This window comes from Pseudonaja textilis, chromosome 3 (genome assembly GCF_049901715.1).
Source record: "Pseudonaja textilis isolate UNSWEBS1 chromosome 3, rPseTex1.2, whole genome shotgun sequence".
In the NCBI taxonomy this organism is placed as follows: Eukaryota; Metazoa; Chordata; class Lepidosauria; order Squamata; family Elapidae; genus Pseudonaja; species Pseudonaja textilis.
The window spans coordinates 61,064,474-61,084,163 of record NC_141992.1 but is presented as its reverse complement, the minus strand read 5'-3'; the positions used below and the strand labels follow the sequence as shown (position 1 = coordinate 61,084,163).

The window sequence follows — 19,690 nt, the reverse complement described above, 5'->3', positions numbered from 1 at the left end:
TTCAGTAACAGTGTGCCTTTGACTCTGGTTATGTTTTACTGAAAACATTTTTGGGTTTGGCATAAAATATTTTTCCTTAGTTTCTATTCTGAGGATATTTGTTACTCAAAATAACTATATGTTTATTGCATTGAAAATGTTTGAACAGCGTTGTGATATTGGAGATGCATCCAGAGGAAGTCTCTCTTCATATGCTTATATTCTCATGGTATTATACTTCTTACAACAGAGAGAACCACCAGTAATCCCAGTACTGCAAGAGGTAAATTTTCAAGGAAAAAAAACAACTATGATAGAGAACAGTTTTGAGATTTCTGTCTGTTCTTGTTATAATTTTCTTATGAGGTTATTGTTGGTTAGGGTTCTTCTTGAAGAATTACTGAATCAAATTTGGATCTTTTCTTAGCTATTTCACATGGGTTGTATATACAGTAGTTTTCCTCATAAGATGTAGTTTCCTTCCTAACAAAAGTCTCAACAAAGTCTATAATAAGGGTAGGTAATCTGGATATTTTGAACTAGTTTGCATAATCCCTAGTCAACATGACTAATAATTAGGTACTGTGGAATTATAATTTAAAATATCTGGAAGTGACTTGGTTATTCTACAAATAAAAACAAGTAAGTTATGTTTCTAGCCAAATGTGGTTAGCATTTGATTTTAACTCGATTTCTGAAATCAAACGAAGTCTACTTGATAACCCTTTCTTACTCCCAAATCTCTTTATTAGCAAAAGTATACTCTGTTACCCTTACCACTAACACAATCAGATCACATTTCCCCACCATTCTTGTGCATTTGTCTGGTATTCTGGGTCAGAGATTTATGGTTTCCTTGAAAGTTTGAGTAGAGGTTCTTTTATTATTCATATTTTTAGAAATAATCAGATAAGTAACACATATTTTTGTATTGGGAATGCTTTTAGTTTTTGTAATTTTCTGCTCTTATTTTTCATGGTGATATAGATATTTGATGGGCAGCAGATCCCTCAAAGGATGGTTGATGGTTGGAATGCTTTCTTTTTTGATGATACAGATGAACTGGTAAAGTCCTCATATTGGAATAATCAATTAATTATTAGGTCTGCTTTAATTATACTACGTATAGTCTGCCAGCAATATGTTCGCCATTCAGGAAACTGAAAAAGGAACTCTTTCTCTAGTCTTTTATTGTTGGATAAAATAGCTGAGGTAATATGCGGCAGTATTGGAATTGGACCAATAAATAAAAGTCTTTGCTAGTTTTGTAGTGAAGATTAGTATGACGTAGCTTACATATTTTTGTGTTTCTCTGTGTTTTTTTCTTAAGGGAAAAAAAAGCTGTGGGTTTTTTTGGAATGTAGATAAAGCAACCTGGGCAACCACAGAAGAGAGATTCTATCAGCATCTCTGTATCATATTTTAGGCAGAGATTTCCTTTTCAAAACAAATGCATATTTCATCCAATAAATGTTTTGTCTCTACCATAATAAGATCATTAGAAAAGGTTACTTTGAGCTTGCATAAGTAGAACATTTTGTGGAGAAAATACTTTTATTTATTTGTATCCCCCCTTTTTGTTATTTTTACAAACAACTCAAAGTAGCATATTCAACACACTATCTCTTACACTCCCTACAACAACTCTGTAAAGTAGGTTGGGCTGAGAGACAATGACAGGCCCAAGGTCACCCAGCTGGCTTTCACGGTTAAGGTGGGATTAGAACTCAAAAGGCTACAGCTTTCTATCCTGAAGCCTTAATCACTTTTCCTCTTACCCTGTTAATAGATAATCATAAAAGATAGCAATAGATATTTTGTAGTGTGCTACTTTAGAAGCTTTCTGGTTAAAATCATTATATTTATTTTTGAAAAAGTTCTCTTAATATGTTTATGCTTTAACTTTTATACAGAAAAAACATTTACCTTCTCTTGGGAAAAACACAGAGTCACTGGGAGAACTCTGGTTAGGGTTACTGAGATTTTACACTGAAGAATTTGACTTCAAAGAATATGTCATCAGCATTCGGCAGAAGAAGCTGTTAACCACATTTGAGAAACAGTGGACATCCAAATGCATTGCTATTGAAGGTAGTTATTGAATATTTCTTGTTTAATAAATCAATGTGTTCTTCTGAAGAGTCTTCCTCATTTATATTACATTATACACTAACATATTCGAAAGCAATTTATCCTGCATTTGTAGATTTTGTAAAGAAACGTGCATTACTTACTTTTTTTAAAATCCTCTTTTAATGTTGGTTGTTATCATTCAGATCCCTTTGACCTGAATCATAATCTTGGTGCAGGAGTTTCTAGAAAAAGTAAGTATAGAAAAAGTGCTATTCAACTGAATAAACTTCAAAAAATAATATAGCTTTTTAAAAAATGTCTCTTTTTTTTAATCCAAAGTGACCAATTTCATAATGAAAGCATTAATCAACGGGAGAAAGTTATTTGGTACCCCTTACTATCCAATCTCAGGAAGAGAAGCTGTAAGTTCTTCTGCCTTATTAATAAATGAGCAAGTATTTTTTGTTGTGCTGTAGGATATTTCAAATATCCTTCAAATACATTAAATATTATTTTGCACTATATATTCCATTGAATTGATTTGGAGATATATGTGTTATGCTGGTAGAGTAGGTTGTACTTAATAGAATCATGCTTTTCTCAGCAATCTGTTCTCCTGTGTTTTCTTTCCTCATGAAATTATTAAAATAATTGTTCTGCAAATCCTAAAAAAAAATATGAACCTTTGTTTTGCATATGCTATGGGCTGTCTGCCTACCCACTTTCCTACCTATCATGTAGAAGTGCATGCTGTCTTGGAAATGTAAGCCTATAAAAGTTTGATATACAGTACTTCTATGTAGATACCCACAGACAGACACACACATGGAAAATAACCCCCAAATATGAACACATTCACTGTTTGCTGAAGTTTTGAATATCTGGTTGAAACACCTTTCTCCTTAATAAATGACTTCATTAGTAAGACGAGTGTTATTACCTGTGCTCTCTTTCTGGAAAATGAATATAAAATGTTTTTGTTAAATCTATGTTTTCAACTCTTTCAGGATTATTTTTTCAATTCCAAAGTATTAACTGATGGAGAACTAGCTCCAAATGACAGGTGTTGTCGTGTCTGTGGCAAAATTGGTCACTATATGAAGGACTGCCCTAAAAGAAGAAGGTTAGTAAGAACATATGCTACTCTGTTTCATAAAATGAGCCTGAAGTAACAGAAAAACAGAGTTGGAGGTCTTCTAGTCCAAGCCCCTGTTCGGGCAGGAAACCCTATATCATTTCAGACAAATGGTTGTCCAGTCTCTTCTTAAAAATGTCCAGTGTTGAAGCATCCACAACTTCTGGAGACAGGTCGTTCCACTGATTAATTGTTCTGACTGTCAGGAAATCTCTCCTTAGTTCTAGGTAGCTTCTCTCCTTGATTAGTTTCCATCCATTGCTTCTTGTCCTGCCTTCAAGTGCTTTGGAGAATAGGTTGACTCCCTCTTCTTTGTGGCAACCACTCAGAAATTGAAACACTGCTATCATGTCGCCCTTAGTTTTTCTTTTCATTAAATTTGATGTACCCAATTCCAGCAACTGTTCTTTATATAGAATAGAATAGAATTCTTTTTTGGCTAAGTCTGATTGGACACACAAGGAATTTGTCTTGGTGGTGTACATAAAAGAAAAGATACATTCATCAAGAGTCAAGAATCATCAGGTATCACACTTAAAAATAATCATAGGGTACAATAAGCTATCAAATCATACTAGGAAACAGTCAATATAAATCGTAAGGATACAAGTGACAAAGTTACAGCCATACAATCACAAGTAGGAGGGGATGGGTAATAAGGAGTGATGAGATACGTTTTTAGCATCCAGCCCCCTAATCATCTTTGTTGCTCTTCTGTTTTCTTTTTAGAGTCTCAATATTTTTTTTTACATAATGGTGACCAAAACAGTATTGCAGTATTCCAATCTTCAAAATATTCTTTCCCTCTTTTACTTTGCACCTGCATGCTCTTGTTTTTAAAAATATTTTTTCACATTTTGTTATACTTTTTAGGGATACTATAAGGCATTCCTTTCTGTGTTTTTTCTTCTTAAGGGTAAAGAAAAAGGAGAATGAAAGAGATGATGAAAAAGAAGTAAAGGAGGAAGAAAGAGACACCAGAGAAAAGAGATGTTTTATGTGTGGTGACATGGGACATGTTAGAAGAGATTGTCCTGAATTCAAACAAACAAGACAAAGAAGCAATGGTATAGCAGGTAAAACAGATTTTCCAATTTTCTGTTTTGTATCCTGTATTTTCCAGTTCTGTTTTTGTGGCTTTTGTCCTGATTGACTCCAAAATGTGATTTTTGCTAGGATAGTTATTCATCAAAGCCTGTGCATAATTTTACTTGGCTTTAAGGAATTTTAGGGGAGTTTGCTATCCATAGAAATGATTGGTAAGATGAGTTCAACAGTACCAGTTGTGATGCCCGATTGCAGTGTAATGATGGCAAAAGCAAATGTGCATCCATAGTAACTAACTTTTTTGGAATAGATAATTTTTAACTAATCCAGTTATTTAAATCTGAGTGAGTTCCAGGAAGGGTAATGCCAAAGCAATGTATTTTATTCATCTTATTTATAATACAGTAAATAACTTTAATGTAATTAATTATTGCAATTGTATTTGGACTAAATAGAAAAATGATTTCTATACTTGTTTTAAATTATTTTTTCCACCTTATATTTGATAAAAATTATTGTAGACAGGTTTTTTTTTCCCCTAAACATATTTTACAAACTAAATGCATGATTTATCAGTCATTGCTGTTGAAATGTAGGTCTATATGTTGCTTCTATATTTAGCCTGTTTCTCATGCTGCATTTTTTCGTGACCTGCAATAGTAATTTCCAGCCATACTCTGGTTTTAATCTTTGCAATCTTTACAATCTTGAAATGCTTGTCAGTCTGCCCCGCATAATGCTGATTTAACAGCTCTTCTTTACATTTTTTCAAAAATAATTTTCAAAAATGAAATTTTGTTAACTTAACCAAACATGAATTTAGTAAAATCTTGCTGTAAATAGATTAATAAATGAAGGTTTATAACTGGTAATTTAATAGTGAAGGATCCAAACAAATAGCAATAATGAATATTGTGAGTTTTGCAGTAGTAATTTTTCCTAAAGGTAGGAAAAATATATATATTTGTTGTGATCTATCCCTAGCATAAAGTGCTGCTACTAAAGATCCATGAATACAATTCTGACTGTAAATGTGCCTTTCTTTGCACTTATTTATTTGAAGTTTGATTGCTTAATTTAAATTATACTATACAGTCTTTATATTTGATCATTTAGCTTCTCAATTAGTCAGAAATTTGGTAAATTCACAGCAAGTCACTGGATCAGTTCAACAGCAGGTGGAAAGACCCTTGCGTACCAGACAACCATCAGAATGTGTAAGTTATATTTTCAGTGTTTTTACGAATATGTTTTGTATAAGTAAGCAAGCATTGACAGTATAAAAAATCTATAGCAATTCTATAGCAACTGTAGTTATAAGTACTTATGATGATTCTTACAATGAAACACCTCATGGACAGGTCAGTAGTTTGTTTTCCAAGATTTATAGCTGTCTCATTTAAGCTATTATACACATACATGCTCAAAAATCATAGATTAAGTCTTTTTTTGGTAATTGAAAGAATTGAATTAATGAATATGCTACTGCAGTATGAAAATTAAAGATCATGTTTATAGTTACATGTTTTACTCTATTTAAAAGAGAACTTAATCAGAAGAGTACGTAAGATCAATCTTCTAGTAGTAGAAACCTTATGTACAAAACTCGAACCAGTGAAACAATTTACAGGTAGTCCTTGACTTACAAATGGTTGATTAAAGACTATTTGAAGCTATGATGGCCTAAGAAGGGGCATATAGCACTTATGACCATCACAAAATGTCACATGTATACTCCCTGCTACCATCATGTCATTGCAATCTGGGTAGTTGGCAGTCTGCTCACACTTAGGACTGATTACAATCTTCCCTGCTGGTTCTCTCAGAAACAATGCCTTCTGCTTGGATTTTAAGAAGAAAGATTTTCAGTGTCTGAGCATAGAGATACTTGACTATGACCTGTAGTAGGCCTCACCTCCCAGGGCTTCTTCCCTCATCTGCTTGAGGCAGCTCAGGCTCCTTATTGCAGGCTCCTGTTGCATCTCCTTTCTGGCACCTGCCAAAAGCTAAGCACACTAAAGCTCCATGCAGGATTACTTAGGAGATGTGGAAATTTGTTGAAATAAGTTTGTTATCCCTCGCAGTAACATGTGTGCCTGTAGCCTGATGAAAAGAAGGGAGATGGAGAGAAAAAGTTTGATAAAACACACTTCTTCTCCCTTTTCCTCCTCTGTCTTTTTCTCTTCATCTTGAAGCCAATCTCCTTCTTCCCCCTCCCTTCCTCCTGCACACCATTAAACAGATTCCTACAGAGGAAGCAGATCCTTGGAATATTTCTTTACTGGGAAATGCTCCTTTACACACTTATTTCAGTGAATGCCTGTCTTTCCTAAGGAATTGCATGCTTGGATTTCAGCAGGTGTCAGAGTGAAGAGACAGTAGTAATATAAGGCTATCTTAGTAATATCAGGCTACCTTAGGTAATGAGGAGAGCCCTGGGTGGCCTGGTAAAGGCAACCTACAAATGTATCTTTGTTCTGGCACCGAAAATCCTGCTTGCATGAAGGCTTTTCAGAGCCAGAGAGAGTCTCACAGGGTTTTCCCCATCCTCACCGTGAACTCCTTAGCTGGCACTTTGTCCATTAAAACCCCATGAAATTGCTTAATGACCACAACCTGGAGTGCCAGGATCGTAGTTATTGAATGAAGCAGTCACATGGCATCTTGCTTAAAGCTCTGTTTGGTCAATCCAAATTCTGATCCTAATTGTAAGTCAAGGATTGTCTTTTGTTCATTTTCCTGAGCTGAAACAGTAGAAGCTCCTTTGTGGCAACTTTTTATCTGTCAGGAGCACGGTGAATCACTTAACTGATAAACTAATCCAAATTCAATTCTTTTTCCCTCCTTCTCTAGTCTGATTCGCATCAGCCATCTTACTCTCCACAGCCTCAGCAGTTTACCCAGAATTCCTCTCCACCAGCCTCCATTAACCAGACTCAGCCTCAATCAATATCCCAGTCTAAGCATACATTGCCGCCCCAACAAGGGGCACAGTCACCTCACCAGGTCCAGCTGCCTTTGTTTAACTTTGCCCAATCTCCCCCAGGTCAGTATTCCACCTTGCCTAATTTGGGGGTATTTCAAATGCCCCACCATCACCAAATTCCATTTCCTAACACCTCCTGGCCTGTTATTCACTCTGCACCGGGTAATCCTCCTCACGCAACAAACGTTCCATTTTCGGTGAGAGCTGGCAGCAGCAACCCACCCAATAATCAGAGCACCATAAGCTTGAATGATCCTAGTATCATCTTTGCACAGCCTGCTGCCAGGCCTGTGGGAATCCCCAGCACTTCTCATGAGGGACCCTGGCACAACCCCGTGACTCTAAGCTCACTGGTGAACAATGGCACAGTGGGGAATTCAGGTAATTTTCCTCTATTGCCACTTTATACAAATACTGATGTTTTGTTTGCTAACCATTTCTGAGCTCATTCATTTGATTCTGCTAATCAGCTGCTTATAAGAAAATGCCTTAAGGAAGATTGATTTGCTTAATACTTAGTCCAAGACATTAACAGCTGAAAAGTAAAAAAATAATGCTCAGGCATTTGCATTGTATATATAGACATGATATTGAAAGAGAAGGCTGATGTCCTAGTGAAAACGTGCTAGCAAATGTGAACTGGATTAGAGAATCAACACATCAGATCTAGGCATAAGCTGAAAGCACTTTGTCCCATTTTGTTTTTCATTTGTATTTTCTCATGTTGCACTTAATGCTGCTCTAAAAATAGTATCAAAAGTAGCTTAAGATGGGACGGGAGTGATATATGTATATGACAGAAGAAGGGTGGCCTGGTATGACCACATCTTTGTGTCTAGCCCGATGACTCCACCCAATTTATTTAAAGATCCTGCATATTGATGTACTTAGATCAAAACTTTGATAAATTACCATATTTTTCGGTGTATAAGATGCACCCCCCCCATCCCCAGTGGGTGCAAATGTCTGTGCATCTTACACAGCGAATGTTGCTGAAGCCCTGCCCACCTGCCAGTCCCCACCCTTCGGCCTCTGCCTCCCAGCAATTTGCCTCCTTGCAGCAAACAGCCAACAGCCTGGTCAGCTTCAGCACAGCCTGACTAGCACAAGCAGCTGATTATCGGGTGGATCGGCCTCCCGACAATCAACTATTTCAGGTTACAAGGATCACATCGCCTATTGACACCTCCCATGTGCCCCATTTTTAGCCCGTTCCGATCCCTGCTGCCTGGAACGGGCCAAAAATGGGGCGTGCAGAGCGGGGTGGGGTGCAAGTATTTTTACTACCAGTTCTGTGCATGGCTGGGTGGGTGCGGCCATGTGACTGGGTGGGCAGGGTTTTTTTGCAAGAAAAAAACCCGCACGCTCCTTTTTTTTTGGTCTCCTGAGCCTCAGGGAAGCCTCCTGGGAGGCTGTTTTTGCTCCTAGGAGGCTTCCCTGAGGCCCAGGAGGCAAAAAAGGAGCACGGCGGGTATACGGATTGTCAGAACAGCTGATCGTTGAGAGAAAAAAATACAGGTTCTGCAGAACTAGTAGCTGTTTTTTTTACTACCGGTTTGGCCGAATGGTAACATTTTTTACCACTGGTTCGCCTGAATTGGGCCAAACCGGTAGAATACCGCCACTGGCACGGAGGTCAAAAATGGGGCATGTGGAGGCGGCAATAGGCGATGGCGGTCCTTGCAGCCTGAAACAGCTGATCGTCAACTAACAATCAACTGCTTCTAATCAGGCTGTGCTGAAGCTGACCAGGCTGTCTGCTGTTTGCTGCAAGGAGGCAAATTGCTGGGAGGCAGATTTTTTTTCCTGTTTTCTTCCCCAAAAGCTAGGTGCATCTTACACTTTGGAGTGTCTTATAGTCCAAAAAATACAGAAATTTATGAACCAGCATAAATTTTATACCTTTTTTAAAAATATAGCTGGTCAGAAATGTGTTCCTTCTCAATGGCTCACCAGTGTTTACTGCTGGTGTATTTTATAGTTCCGTTTTCAACTAACAATGACTCTGATCCATACTTCCTAGAACAAATTTAGAAGGATCCGTGGCTTCCTTTAGGTTTGCTTTTCTTAGAAGTAGAAGTTGTCAAATCAAGCCAATAAAATATTGCAAACAACTCTTTGATAGTTCAGAGATTCCCAAAATGATGTGTTCATGCTCTCTTTACAGATAGTTCTTGGCTTAAGACTGTTTACAATCGTTCAAAATTGTGATGGATCCAGAATGGGTGCTATGGGACATAAAGCACTTTTGGCCATTGTAAAATGTGCCAACTCCCCAGTCATGTGACTGCATCCTAGGCATTTGGCAGCTGGATCACCTTTATGACTGGTTTCAGCATCCTATGGTCACATGACCATGATTTGCTATATTTCTGCTAGAGTCTGGTTTAGAATTAAAACTGCAGCTTTTATTTAATCACAAGTTCTTTTAATCACCACAATGATTTGCTTAGTGACCACTAAAAAAAATGTAAAATCAGATAGTTACATGGGTGCCACAATCTACCATAAATCCCTTCCTGATTGTGGTCATAAGTCAAGGACTACCTATCAAGTATTCTGTATTTTCAGAATATGTCTTTATTTCTATTTTTGAAAAACACATGAGATTGCATCATATTGTTTTAATATTACTTTTGGTTTTATTTATTTTTTTCATTCGTTTTTGAAATGGTTACTTTGACTCCAAAAAAATGCTGTTGGGGTTTTTCAAATGTCTTAGCTGGGGTGATAGTTTTAATTTTAAATAATATCAATTATCGATAAGTACATAATATATTCCACACATCAGTGCTTATACTAATATTAGTAAATGCTATTGTTTGCTGGTGTATTGCAAAGCTATCAATTTCATCTAGTGTTTCCTTTTTTTCCTTTTGTAATGAAAATTAGATCAAGGTTTCCAAGGGCAGTTTGGTAAAGGAAATCCACCTCCACCTATTCCTTGGGACCATGGAGCTACTACCCGTTTTCCTCTTCTTCGAGGGACGTGGCCTTACAGTATATCTCCAAACTACATGCAGCAGGGAAATGCCAGTTACCCATTGAACAAACCTTTCTATCCTCAAGGTAGGATAAGATTTTAATGTGATGCAGCTTTGATACCTTCCATTTCTTTGTAGCTGCAGTCCTTAATAATATATTCTGAAATAGATTAAAATAAAAGCATGGCTTTTTGAGTCCGTATTCACACATAAGAAATGTGTGATGTACAGAACTTTTCATACAGTAAACTTCTGAATACAAATAAATGTAGCACCTCTTTGTTAACTTGCTACATTAACTTTTACTAATATTTAAATAAAATCTGTCTTTTTATATGGAGTTAACCTATTTTACTGCAGCAAGTATTCCACACACCAGAAACATATACATGGCTTCTGGTTTATGTATTTGCTTGGAGACATTTCATTACCTAAATAGGTGTTGAAATATTTGAAACAATCAAGCTCAGAGGCATCAAAGACTTCATACAGTTGAACTCCAAACCACATATATTCTCTTTTATTAGCTTATATATTAAGGCATTGATCGTTCAAAGTAGATATTTAGAGAATGAGATTGAAGCTGATATTTATAAATTTAATCCACAAATGGTCCTGTTTTGGTCTTTCTCCCTTTGAACCATTGCCTTTCTACAACAGCATTTCCAAGCATTTTTAGACTGAATTTTCAATGTACATGAGATATAAAATGAATTTATTTAATATATACTGCAATAATTTTCTTTTAGCTGGCTTATTGATGCAGAACCAGAGGTTTTCACTTCTGTCTCAAGGACATCCACACTTGAACATTAATTTTATTCAGCAGAAGAAATGAAGTTTAATTAAGGGGATGGGAAAAAATCAGGTTGGAATAAAATGTTATTGCAACATGTTTAGATAAAAAGATTATTTAAAACTTTTTAAGTGTATAATTTGTACATAGATATAAAATATAGTTTTTACTAGTATCACAAGAATTAGTGATACAAATGTCATCTATTTTATTACCCTATTTTTAAGGGAACTGTGTTTTATTTTATCTTGATAAACTGTAAAGAGAGTTTTTAAAATTAAGTTGTTTATTTTCTATTAGCTTTATTCATACTTTGGTTCAGACTTTATATCTATTCTAAAAAGAAATTAGAAGGAATTCATGTGTTAAAGCCTTTCTTTACTGAAAAATGTAGTGCCAAAAAACTTTTTAAAAAGGAAAGAAATAAAATTGGAAAATACTAAATCATAGCCATATTTTCTTTCATGTTAGGAATTGAATGCTAAATGGCAGTACTTTAAAAAAAAGATGTAAAGGGTTGGTTAATCAATTTTAGCATTTTGGTTAAGGAAATGTTTGGGATTTGGAGGTCTACCTATAAAGGTATTTGCAGCATAAACATTAAAAAAAGAAGTCTCACATATGCCTGTAAGTGTTGCCATTTAGCTCACTGAACTCTGTGACACATTCAGATTTATCCTTCCTTTGTAACCTCTGGTATAGCTCCACATGCCTGATATGTCTGTTACCTATTAATGGAAGCAAGTACAGAACAAAACAGAGCCATTTTCATTAAGTTCAAGTATTTCTGGAATGGTAATACCACCTTGAGTCTAAGATTGATACATAAAAAGTGCTTTCTGACTTTTTTACCAACATGAAAATCTTGGTGCTCTAATTAATTAAATATTCATGTCTAAAACAAACTTGAGGCATTGAAATTGTGTTCAAATCCTTCTAGTAACTTAGTGAAAAATGTAACATTAAACTTGCCTATATTTTTAAGGCTGCAACCTTAATCCCACTCATTGCAAAATAATCCCAAGTGATATTCCCATCTTAATAAATGTGTGTATCTGTGCCATAAGTATTACTATTCTAGGAATAGACATGTCAAGCACAGTTCAAATTGGATTGAACCAATTTGCAATTCAGATTAGAAATAAATCTAAATCAACTTGGAAAAATTGAACATGCACAAAAGTTGAAAGTTTCAGACCTCTAAATTTTATTTCAGTAACTCAGTTGGATTGCTTTTGAACTGAATCAAATATTTGCACTCTCCTGTTTATTATGTATTAATAGTGAATATGTTCAGAACAATTGCCTTCATTTTACAAATATTTGTAATTTAAATCAGTTCTGAATAAGTCAGTCCAAGAAAAAAGTTTTTTTTAAAAAAGAGACATACTTCTGTATCAACTTTTTTTAATAAAGAAATTACAAGACAAACTTTCTTCCTGCTTCACATTTACAATAATTGTTGTAAAAAATAGAGGAGATCGGAAAATACATTGAAAGGATGTTCATTTTTAGTTAAAAGATATCAAACAGGGCAATGAATACAAATGCAGTCTTGGTTCAGTCATTTATCTAAATGTGCAAGGATTCAAAATGGGAAAAGATGGAGTAGACCAGGGGTGTCCAAACTTGGCAACTTTAAGACCTGTGAACATGCTGGATGAGGAATTCTGGGAACTGAAGTCCATGAGTCTTAAAGTTATCAAAGTTGGACCCTTTGGAGCAGATTATCCTGTGACCCTGTGACTACATGACACAACCTTACTGTTCACTAGAAAATCCGAAGGGAAGAGCTACGAATTTTGAGTGTGAGAAGAATTGTCTTGATTATGATCCATAAATATAGAGAATTGTTTTTTTAAAATCTGTAATTAAACCAAATCAGTTCAGAAATGTAAGCAGACTAAGGCTGGTGCACACAGTATAGGGATAAATCCACTATGTATACGTTGTCCTCATTACATTGCCCAAGAAACTGAATGCAAAAAACATTGAGCTGCCACAGCAGCATCTATCTGTGAACCCCTCAACCAAAAAGAAAAAAAAGCTTCCAATTCATGAAATACGTTAAGGTTATTCATTTCCCCGACGGCTTTTCTTATGGCTCTTTTTAGATCTGAAAGAAGAAGAAAAGCATTTCAGTATTCATTAACTTGAGTTCAGTGAAAATCAGACAATCAAGAAGTTAAAATTCAAGTTTGCACAATAAGATGGTATCTAATCATTGGTCCAAATACATGAACATACAGCTCAATTATAAAGACTTATTATTCCTGTGGGACAAAACTTCTACGAACCATTTTGAAATAGCAAAATATTAAACACATGCCTTTCTGGAGACTTGGAATGACTACGATGTCTGTGGCTACGATGGTGCCCTGTTGAGATAAGATACAAAATTTTGACTGATTCTGCTCATACAGATAGTATTTGACTTATAACAATTCATTTAGTGACCATTCCAAATTACAACAGCACTGAAAAAGTAATATATGTCCGTTTTTCACACTTGGGACCATTGCAGCATCCCTATGGTCACATGATCAAAATTCAGATGCTTGGCAGCTGACTCATGACTGTCCCAGGGTCATGTAAAATGGAGAAGCCAAATTAACTTAACCGTATTACTGATTTCACTGCAGTGATTTACTTAACAACTGTGGCAAAGGTTGTAAAATGGGGCAAAACACATTTAACCAATGTATCGCTTAGCAACAGAAATTTCGGATCAATTGTTGTAAGTTGAGGACAACCATAATACAGCATTGTGAAGAAGGGATGAAGCTTTTAACTACTGATAGTCACATAAATAAGTTTGTGTATTATAGAAAAAAAAAGGTTTTTAAAAGTCAAAGGAATCATCCACAACTGCCTTTCTTAAAGTGTAACTACCTGGAGATTTAGATCTTGATCTGTGGCGTCTTTCTCTAGATCTACTTCGGTGCCTCCTTGGGCTCTTACTGCGATGTCTCTCACGCCGTAGTGAAGGACTGTTAAAAAGTAATCTGTTAGTGATAAACTTACAATATTTTTTAAAAAGATCAATTCAAATATCTTGCATGGTTACCTTCTCCTCTTTGGAGATCGGCTTCGCCTAAACAGGAAGGAGTGGAGATACAGTTATTTACTACAATACTTTTAGCGTTATGCTGGTTAGCAATAGTTGAAAAATCCCAAAATGCTACCTTCTAGGAGATCTACTTCGACTTCTTCTGTAGCGCAGTGTTGGAGATCTACGAGGTTTGTCTAAATCCCTATATCCTCTTCTTCTGTGATCGGGGGAAGGGGCTCTATCCAGCTGAAAACATGTAAACAAAACCTATAGCAATGTGACATTTCAAAAGCTATCAAACATTTGTTCAAATTGTATGCACACGCAGACTCAGTGGACTTATATGCCACCCATCTTGCTAAAGACGATTCTAAGTGACTTACAATAAAAAATGCCAATACAAAACATTAAAAGAATAGTACCATTAAATTTGATTTAAAATTGACGAAGATGGAGAGGAACGGGGAGCAGGATGAGCACAAGGAAAAGGCAGGGTCTTAATCCATCTCAAGAATGACAACTGGCCCCAGGCCAGTTGGCATAGCCAGGGTTTTAGGTCCTTTCAGAAGGCCCAAAGGATAAGTATGAATCTCACCTTGGAGGGGGGCATATTAAATACATTTCCAACAACCCATGTATGAAAAGAGAAGGAAGACAAATACTGGGAAGAATCTGGTGACATATTTCCATGAGGCTTTAGTGCATGGAATAGGAAATGAGCCATTTTTTTTCACCCCAAAAATCTGATAAGGATTCAAGAGGAGGAAAGAAGATCCTCTTGTAACCTCCAGTTCTTAAGCTAGGTGGCTAATAAGCATCATATCCCAATATATCCTCAAAAAATAAGGATGTGACATTTTTGTACTATAAAATCAGCATATGCCACGTAAGACTTCAATGCCAAAATAAAAACTTGATTCAAACCTTTTCATCCTCCTCTTCCTCATCCTCACTAGACTCTACATCATCCATATCCTCTTCCAAAGCACTGATCCGTGTTTCCAGTTGTTCAGCTTCTTCTAGAACGTATCTTTTCTACAAAGAGCAAACAAGTTTCTAAATGCAGATAATACTTCAAAAGGGAAAGATTCAATCATGCACTGTATATATAAAAAGATCAGAAGTTTGATTTATAATTTCTTTATAATATAATTGATTATATACCTGTAGTCTAGGTAAAATGATATCACAGACACGCTCATCATGAAGCAATTGATCAATAAACTCATCGACATGCATGAGCTCAAACTCTGGGGAAAAAAGATTGTATTTAAAAAGAGCAACATTCTTAATATGCTAAGATAAAACTGCAGAAAACAATAGGTATGTTTTATAATTTTTTTCTACATAAAAAGCAGGATATACAGTATATGCACTTGTGTATAGCAGAGTTATTCAATATGCATTTCTTATCACCTCCTGTCTGGTAAGATTAATACTATCCAAAGTAGTCCAGAGGCAAACATTTAATATGAAACCAGAATATAGTGCTATTTAAGACAACCACATGGCTATATACTTTAGTCTGTATCTGCTACTTACACATTCAAATCTGTTAGATGATGTGCTTTACAAATGACTGAATAAAGTTACACCACTTACCCCCATTTCTATTTTGGTTTTTTATTTTTCGATAATCATTGTATAACGGTTCAAGGTATTTGTAGCAGTCTATGGCAGTCCCAGTCAATCTCATATATAATGCACCAAGTAATCTCACATATCTAAAAATTGGGAAAAAACAAAATATTAATTTATAATTTCTTTTTCCAATACAATTAGCAAGAGACACAAATATTCTATAATGGAATTTGAATTCACTACTGAGTTATTTCATTACAGATATTAATTCAAAAATGTCCATGTTATACCAAATCATTTGATTTATGCTTATAGGTAGTCCATGCCTCTTCCTGAATTATTTCTTTTCCACTCCATGCAGGAGTTCCTCCCCCCGCCACCTGTAAAAATACTGTACAAGTTTTCACTTTTGTGGAAAATTGATTTTCAATTTCAACCATACCTCTGAGAACTATTTCAAAATTTACAACAGAGCTGAAGAGTACTTATTAAGAGCTGTAACTGCTAAAATGTACACCATATTAATAATGTAGCTGAGCTTAAACAAATATATGTAGGAATAACAAAAGTCTTTAATGTGAATCAGCCCTTGTTATTTATGGGAGTTCTGTTCTAGCCTTTAGCTGTATGTAATGAAACCTTGAATATGAAATTTGTGGGTGGGGAAGGGTCATATTCTGGAGCTTGAAAAATGGTTGAAGAGGATACTGTGAAGATTAGGGCAGAATGGGCTGATGGAAAAGAACAACTGCAGAACTGGAAAGCTACAGAAGGAGAAGATTTAAGAACAGACTGATGGAATTAGCAGCAGTTGCTAAACAAGTGGTTGGGCAATGGCCTAATATGTACATTTATACTTGCAAAAAGTGATGGATGGATAAGAAGTAGGAAATAAACATGACTGATACCCAAAACCTTATACCATGGAGAACAAAATCTGATTTATATTTACCAAAGATATGTGAAACCATGAAAAAGAACTACCATCTGTGCTAACAAGTCTAATTGTTTTAAATTACACGTCCATATTATTTTTTTTCTCTTACTTGAAGTCTTCATTCTTTATAAATTCAACAATGATGTCTTTTTCAGGCTGAATCTGCAGCATCTTCAGAGTCAAGCACAAGAATGGTGTAGGCTTTATGTTCCCACCATAAACTCCACCAGTGTATCTCAGTTCCATAGCCTTATCTACAACCAATTCAGCTACAAAAAAATCATGACAATTCCATCAGGTTTTAATATTAAAATCATGTATCTGGTTGTTTCATTTTTAATGAGATAGTGATAGTAACTATCTAGGTAAAAATTATCAGAAGACACAAGAATTATGGAATGCATTACAGGTAGGTCACAATTAGTAAGAGCTTGAATAATGTGATATTCAATTTAGGATGAATTGTAAATTGATACCAGGCTGCTTTTAATGCAGCCCAGAATTCAGTTAATGCATGGCTAGCATGTGTACAATTGAGTCATGCACAATTGTATGCACAACTGTAGCTGGGGTTCATTAATACAAATATAAAATTATGTTTAAAAACTTTAATGGCCTATTTCCATTGAGTTGGAACAAACTACCATATATTCCATAGCAAAATCACTTTGAATAGTGCAAATTCAAATACTGCAACCATTTCATGGGATTGATTAACTGCACTATTTGGGACTTACCTATATGTAATCACACTGCAGCTTCCATGTAATTTTTTTTAAAGAATCAGGTATTATTTTTCATTTGTAACCTTTCTGCCTTACAAAAGATAATGTAAGGAGGAGGAAAAATAGTTTCACAGCTTCTTTTAATTACAGTGCCAACAGGACAGGAGTATGTTATTGGAGATTTAATAGCTGACCAGCTGCTATAAGGATGCTGATGCAATGAGGATGGGTCAGCAGGGTTATTGCCACTTTAAGAAGCTGTATATATGGCCATGAGAGGGCATATCTCTATCTCCACTGTAGTTCTCTGTGCAGAGTAATGAAGACTGATTGCTTGCCTGGTATGTGCCTAACATGTATATGTATGTATATAGCAGTCTTGTATATAAACCACTGTTAAAAGGCAAAGCCCATGTGTGCTTTGTTGTGCTCCTCGGTTGTCTTATAATAGTCACACTGCAAACACTCTGACAGAGTATTGCTTAGGTTTCCATTCCCCTATAAAACAGAACTTCCAGTTATGATTAATCACTTGGGGATGTTCTGTTAATATAGTTTTTTTTTCAAAAGATGAAGAAAGGTACAATAGGATCAGCTATCCTTGACCTGGTATTAGAGAACAAGAAATATCTGAGGAAAATAAAAGTAGCAGGACCATGGGACGAAAATTACCATGTAATATGATGTTCTTATTGTTAAAGGATCAGAAACTGAATATATTGCATATGTATCTTCGACTTCAAAGAAGTAGATTTTACTGAACTTTGTAAAAATTACAGATGGGATTAATGGTAAAAAATAATAAGAAAAAAAGCTGAATATGGGTAAAACTTCCTAAAAAAGGATATTAAAAATACAATTGCAAACAATTAAAAATATAGGAGAGAAAAGTACCCAAGGAAGAGGAAATACATGTCACCAAAATTTGAGAGATGGTTCCAAAAGACTGAAGTTGTTAAAAATGAAGGAAAAACTTATTTTTCAGATTTATTGAAACTCCTAAAATACACAAGCTACTCAATCATGAAAGTAAAGGAAGAATTACTCAACACCTGTTTCAGTCAGATCTGAGAAGTTATGTCTTTCATCAGGGAATGAAAACTAAAATTTCAGGTAAGTTTGAGTTAAATTCTTCAAGTCCAGATGAATTACATCTTGCATTCCTGATGCAGTCCTGATGTTAAGATAGGCCTATAAAAGTCTCCTTATATGAGAGATGGGTGGCATAAAAATTCAATAAACAAACACCCTTTGGAACAATCAAGATTTTCTCCCTGAAATCTATCTCTCTGAAATGGTCATGCACTTTTGCACATCACTAGAGATGGATTTTCCCAGGTGTGCTCAGACTGAGGCCAGATACCTGTTCAAGAGGTTTTAATTTGGATTTCTGCACTAAGCAGGGAAGTTGGACTCAAGAAATCTATATAGCTCTTTCTAGACTGATCATCATGGTTTTGAAAATATCTGTTCATATGTATATAAATGCAATTAGAAACAAATACATTAAATTAACAACGTAGGGGAAAAGGAAAAATAACTGTTATATCTATTTCTATGGTATAGTATGGCCAAAATGATGGCCAAGAAAGTCGCATTGTGTTCAACTGTTTTTAATGTTTACTTAATAAACTATATATATAAGTGTGTGTGTGTATACACACACACAAAAGAAAGAAAATATCTGCTCATTTTCCAAAGCTGCTCTCAGTAAAGAAGGAAAATATCTGCTCATTTTCCAAAGCTTCTCTCAGTAGTGACCTTAGATCTGAATGTCGTTTAAACTCCTAGTCAATTGGTGTCAGTACATTAAAATAAGATTGCCACACAATCCTGAACTGGGGAGACCGCTGCCCTCGACTGAAACAGGGGTTAAGTATTTTACCGAGGTGCCCTTTCGTTTCGCCAACAGTTCCGTTTGGTTTCCAATTCCCAAAATCTCCCCTCTCGCCACCGATCTCCCGAAAGCCCCAACGGTCCCCGCCGCCCTGTCCGAGGATTCCCGATCCGGCCCCGTTGCTTCGGATCCAACTGCCCACAATCGCCCGCTAAACCACACCTGTGAGACCGAAGCATTCTTCCTTCCAGTACTTGGACTCGTAGATGCGGGTGCGAATGATCTTCTCCACCAGGTATTGTGGGTTCGTGCCGTGGATGCTGTGCGCGTCTTTTACCGTCCGGTTTGCCATGGTACACAGCCCTACGAAGTGGGAGCGTTTCTAGAAGAGAGAGAAAAGAAAAGCGGGGGGGGGGGGAGGAGAGAGAGAGAGAGAGAGAGACAGACAGACAGAGAAAAAGAGAGAGAGAGAGAGAGCGGCCTAAAGAGCGGTACCGCTTGCCCCCTCCATTTTCACTTCCGCTCCGGATTTACTTCCAGAAAGAGGAAGTTGCAGGC

The 19,690-nt window shown here is 36.0% G+C and overlaps 2 protein-coding genes across 3 annotated transcripts in view; one reads left to right on the top strand and one right to left on the bottom strand.

Moving 5' to 3' along the window:
• The window catches only part of TUT4 (terminal uridylyl transferase 4), a 43,730-nt gene extending 31,299 nt beyond the window's left edge, over positions 1-12,431 (top strand). For both annotated transcript variants that reach the window (XM_026707095.2, XM_026707097.2), the window contains 11 exons: positions 149-262; positions 967-1,044; positions 1,893-2,070; positions 2,256-2,303; positions 2,392-2,474; positions 3,060-3,175; positions 4,103-4,263; positions 5,351-5,451; positions 7,088-7,601; positions 10,113-10,289; positions 10,954-12,431. In XM_026707095.2, coding sequence (XP_026562880.2) covers positions 149-262; positions 967-1,044; positions 1,893-2,070; positions 2,256-2,303; positions 2,392-2,474; positions 3,060-3,175; positions 4,103-4,263; positions 5,351-5,451; positions 7,088-7,601; positions 10,113-10,289; positions 10,954-11,042 — 1,659 coding nt within the window. In that variant the 3' untranslated portion in view covers positions 11,043-12,431. The remainder of the gene's footprint in view (positions 1-148; positions 263-966; positions 1,045-1,892; positions 2,071-2,255; positions 2,304-2,391; positions 2,475-3,059; positions 3,176-4,102; positions 4,264-5,350; positions 5,452-7,087; positions 7,602-10,112; positions 10,290-10,953) is intronic.
• On the bottom strand, positions 12,184-19,678 carry PRPF38A (pre-mRNA processing factor 38A). The gene is made up of 10 exons (XM_026707099.2): positions 19,355-19,678; positions 16,680-16,839; positions 15,655-15,776; positions 15,217-15,302; positions 14,977-15,087; positions 14,186-14,298; positions 14,068-14,094; positions 13,893-13,990; positions 13,330-13,378; positions 12,184-13,116 (listed from the first exon to the last, which is right to left on the bottom strand). The coding sequence occupies exons 1-10, from the start codon at positions 19,482-19,484 to the stop codon at positions 13,074-13,076; spliced, it is 939 nt and encodes a 312-aa protein (XP_026562884.1). The 5' UTR covers positions 19,485-19,678; the 3' UTR covers positions 12,184-13,073.
• Positions 19,679-19,690: the final 12 nt, after the last annotated feature.

Excerpts from the sequence above, each read along its gene's own strand:
- PRPF38A (XM_026707099.2), bottom strand. The coding sequence starts at position 19,484 with ATGGCAAACCGGACGGTAAAAGACGCGCACAGCATCCACGGCACGAAC. Across the intron at positions 15,088-15,216 it reads TCATTTTACCTAGACTACAG|AAAAGATACGTTCTAGAAGA; the intron begins GTATATAATCAA and ends TGCTCTTTGTAG. Across the intron at positions 14,299-14,976 it reads AGGAAGAGGAGGATGAAAAG|CTGGATAGAGCCCCTTCCCC; the intron begins GTTTGAATCAAG and ends ACATGTTTTCAG.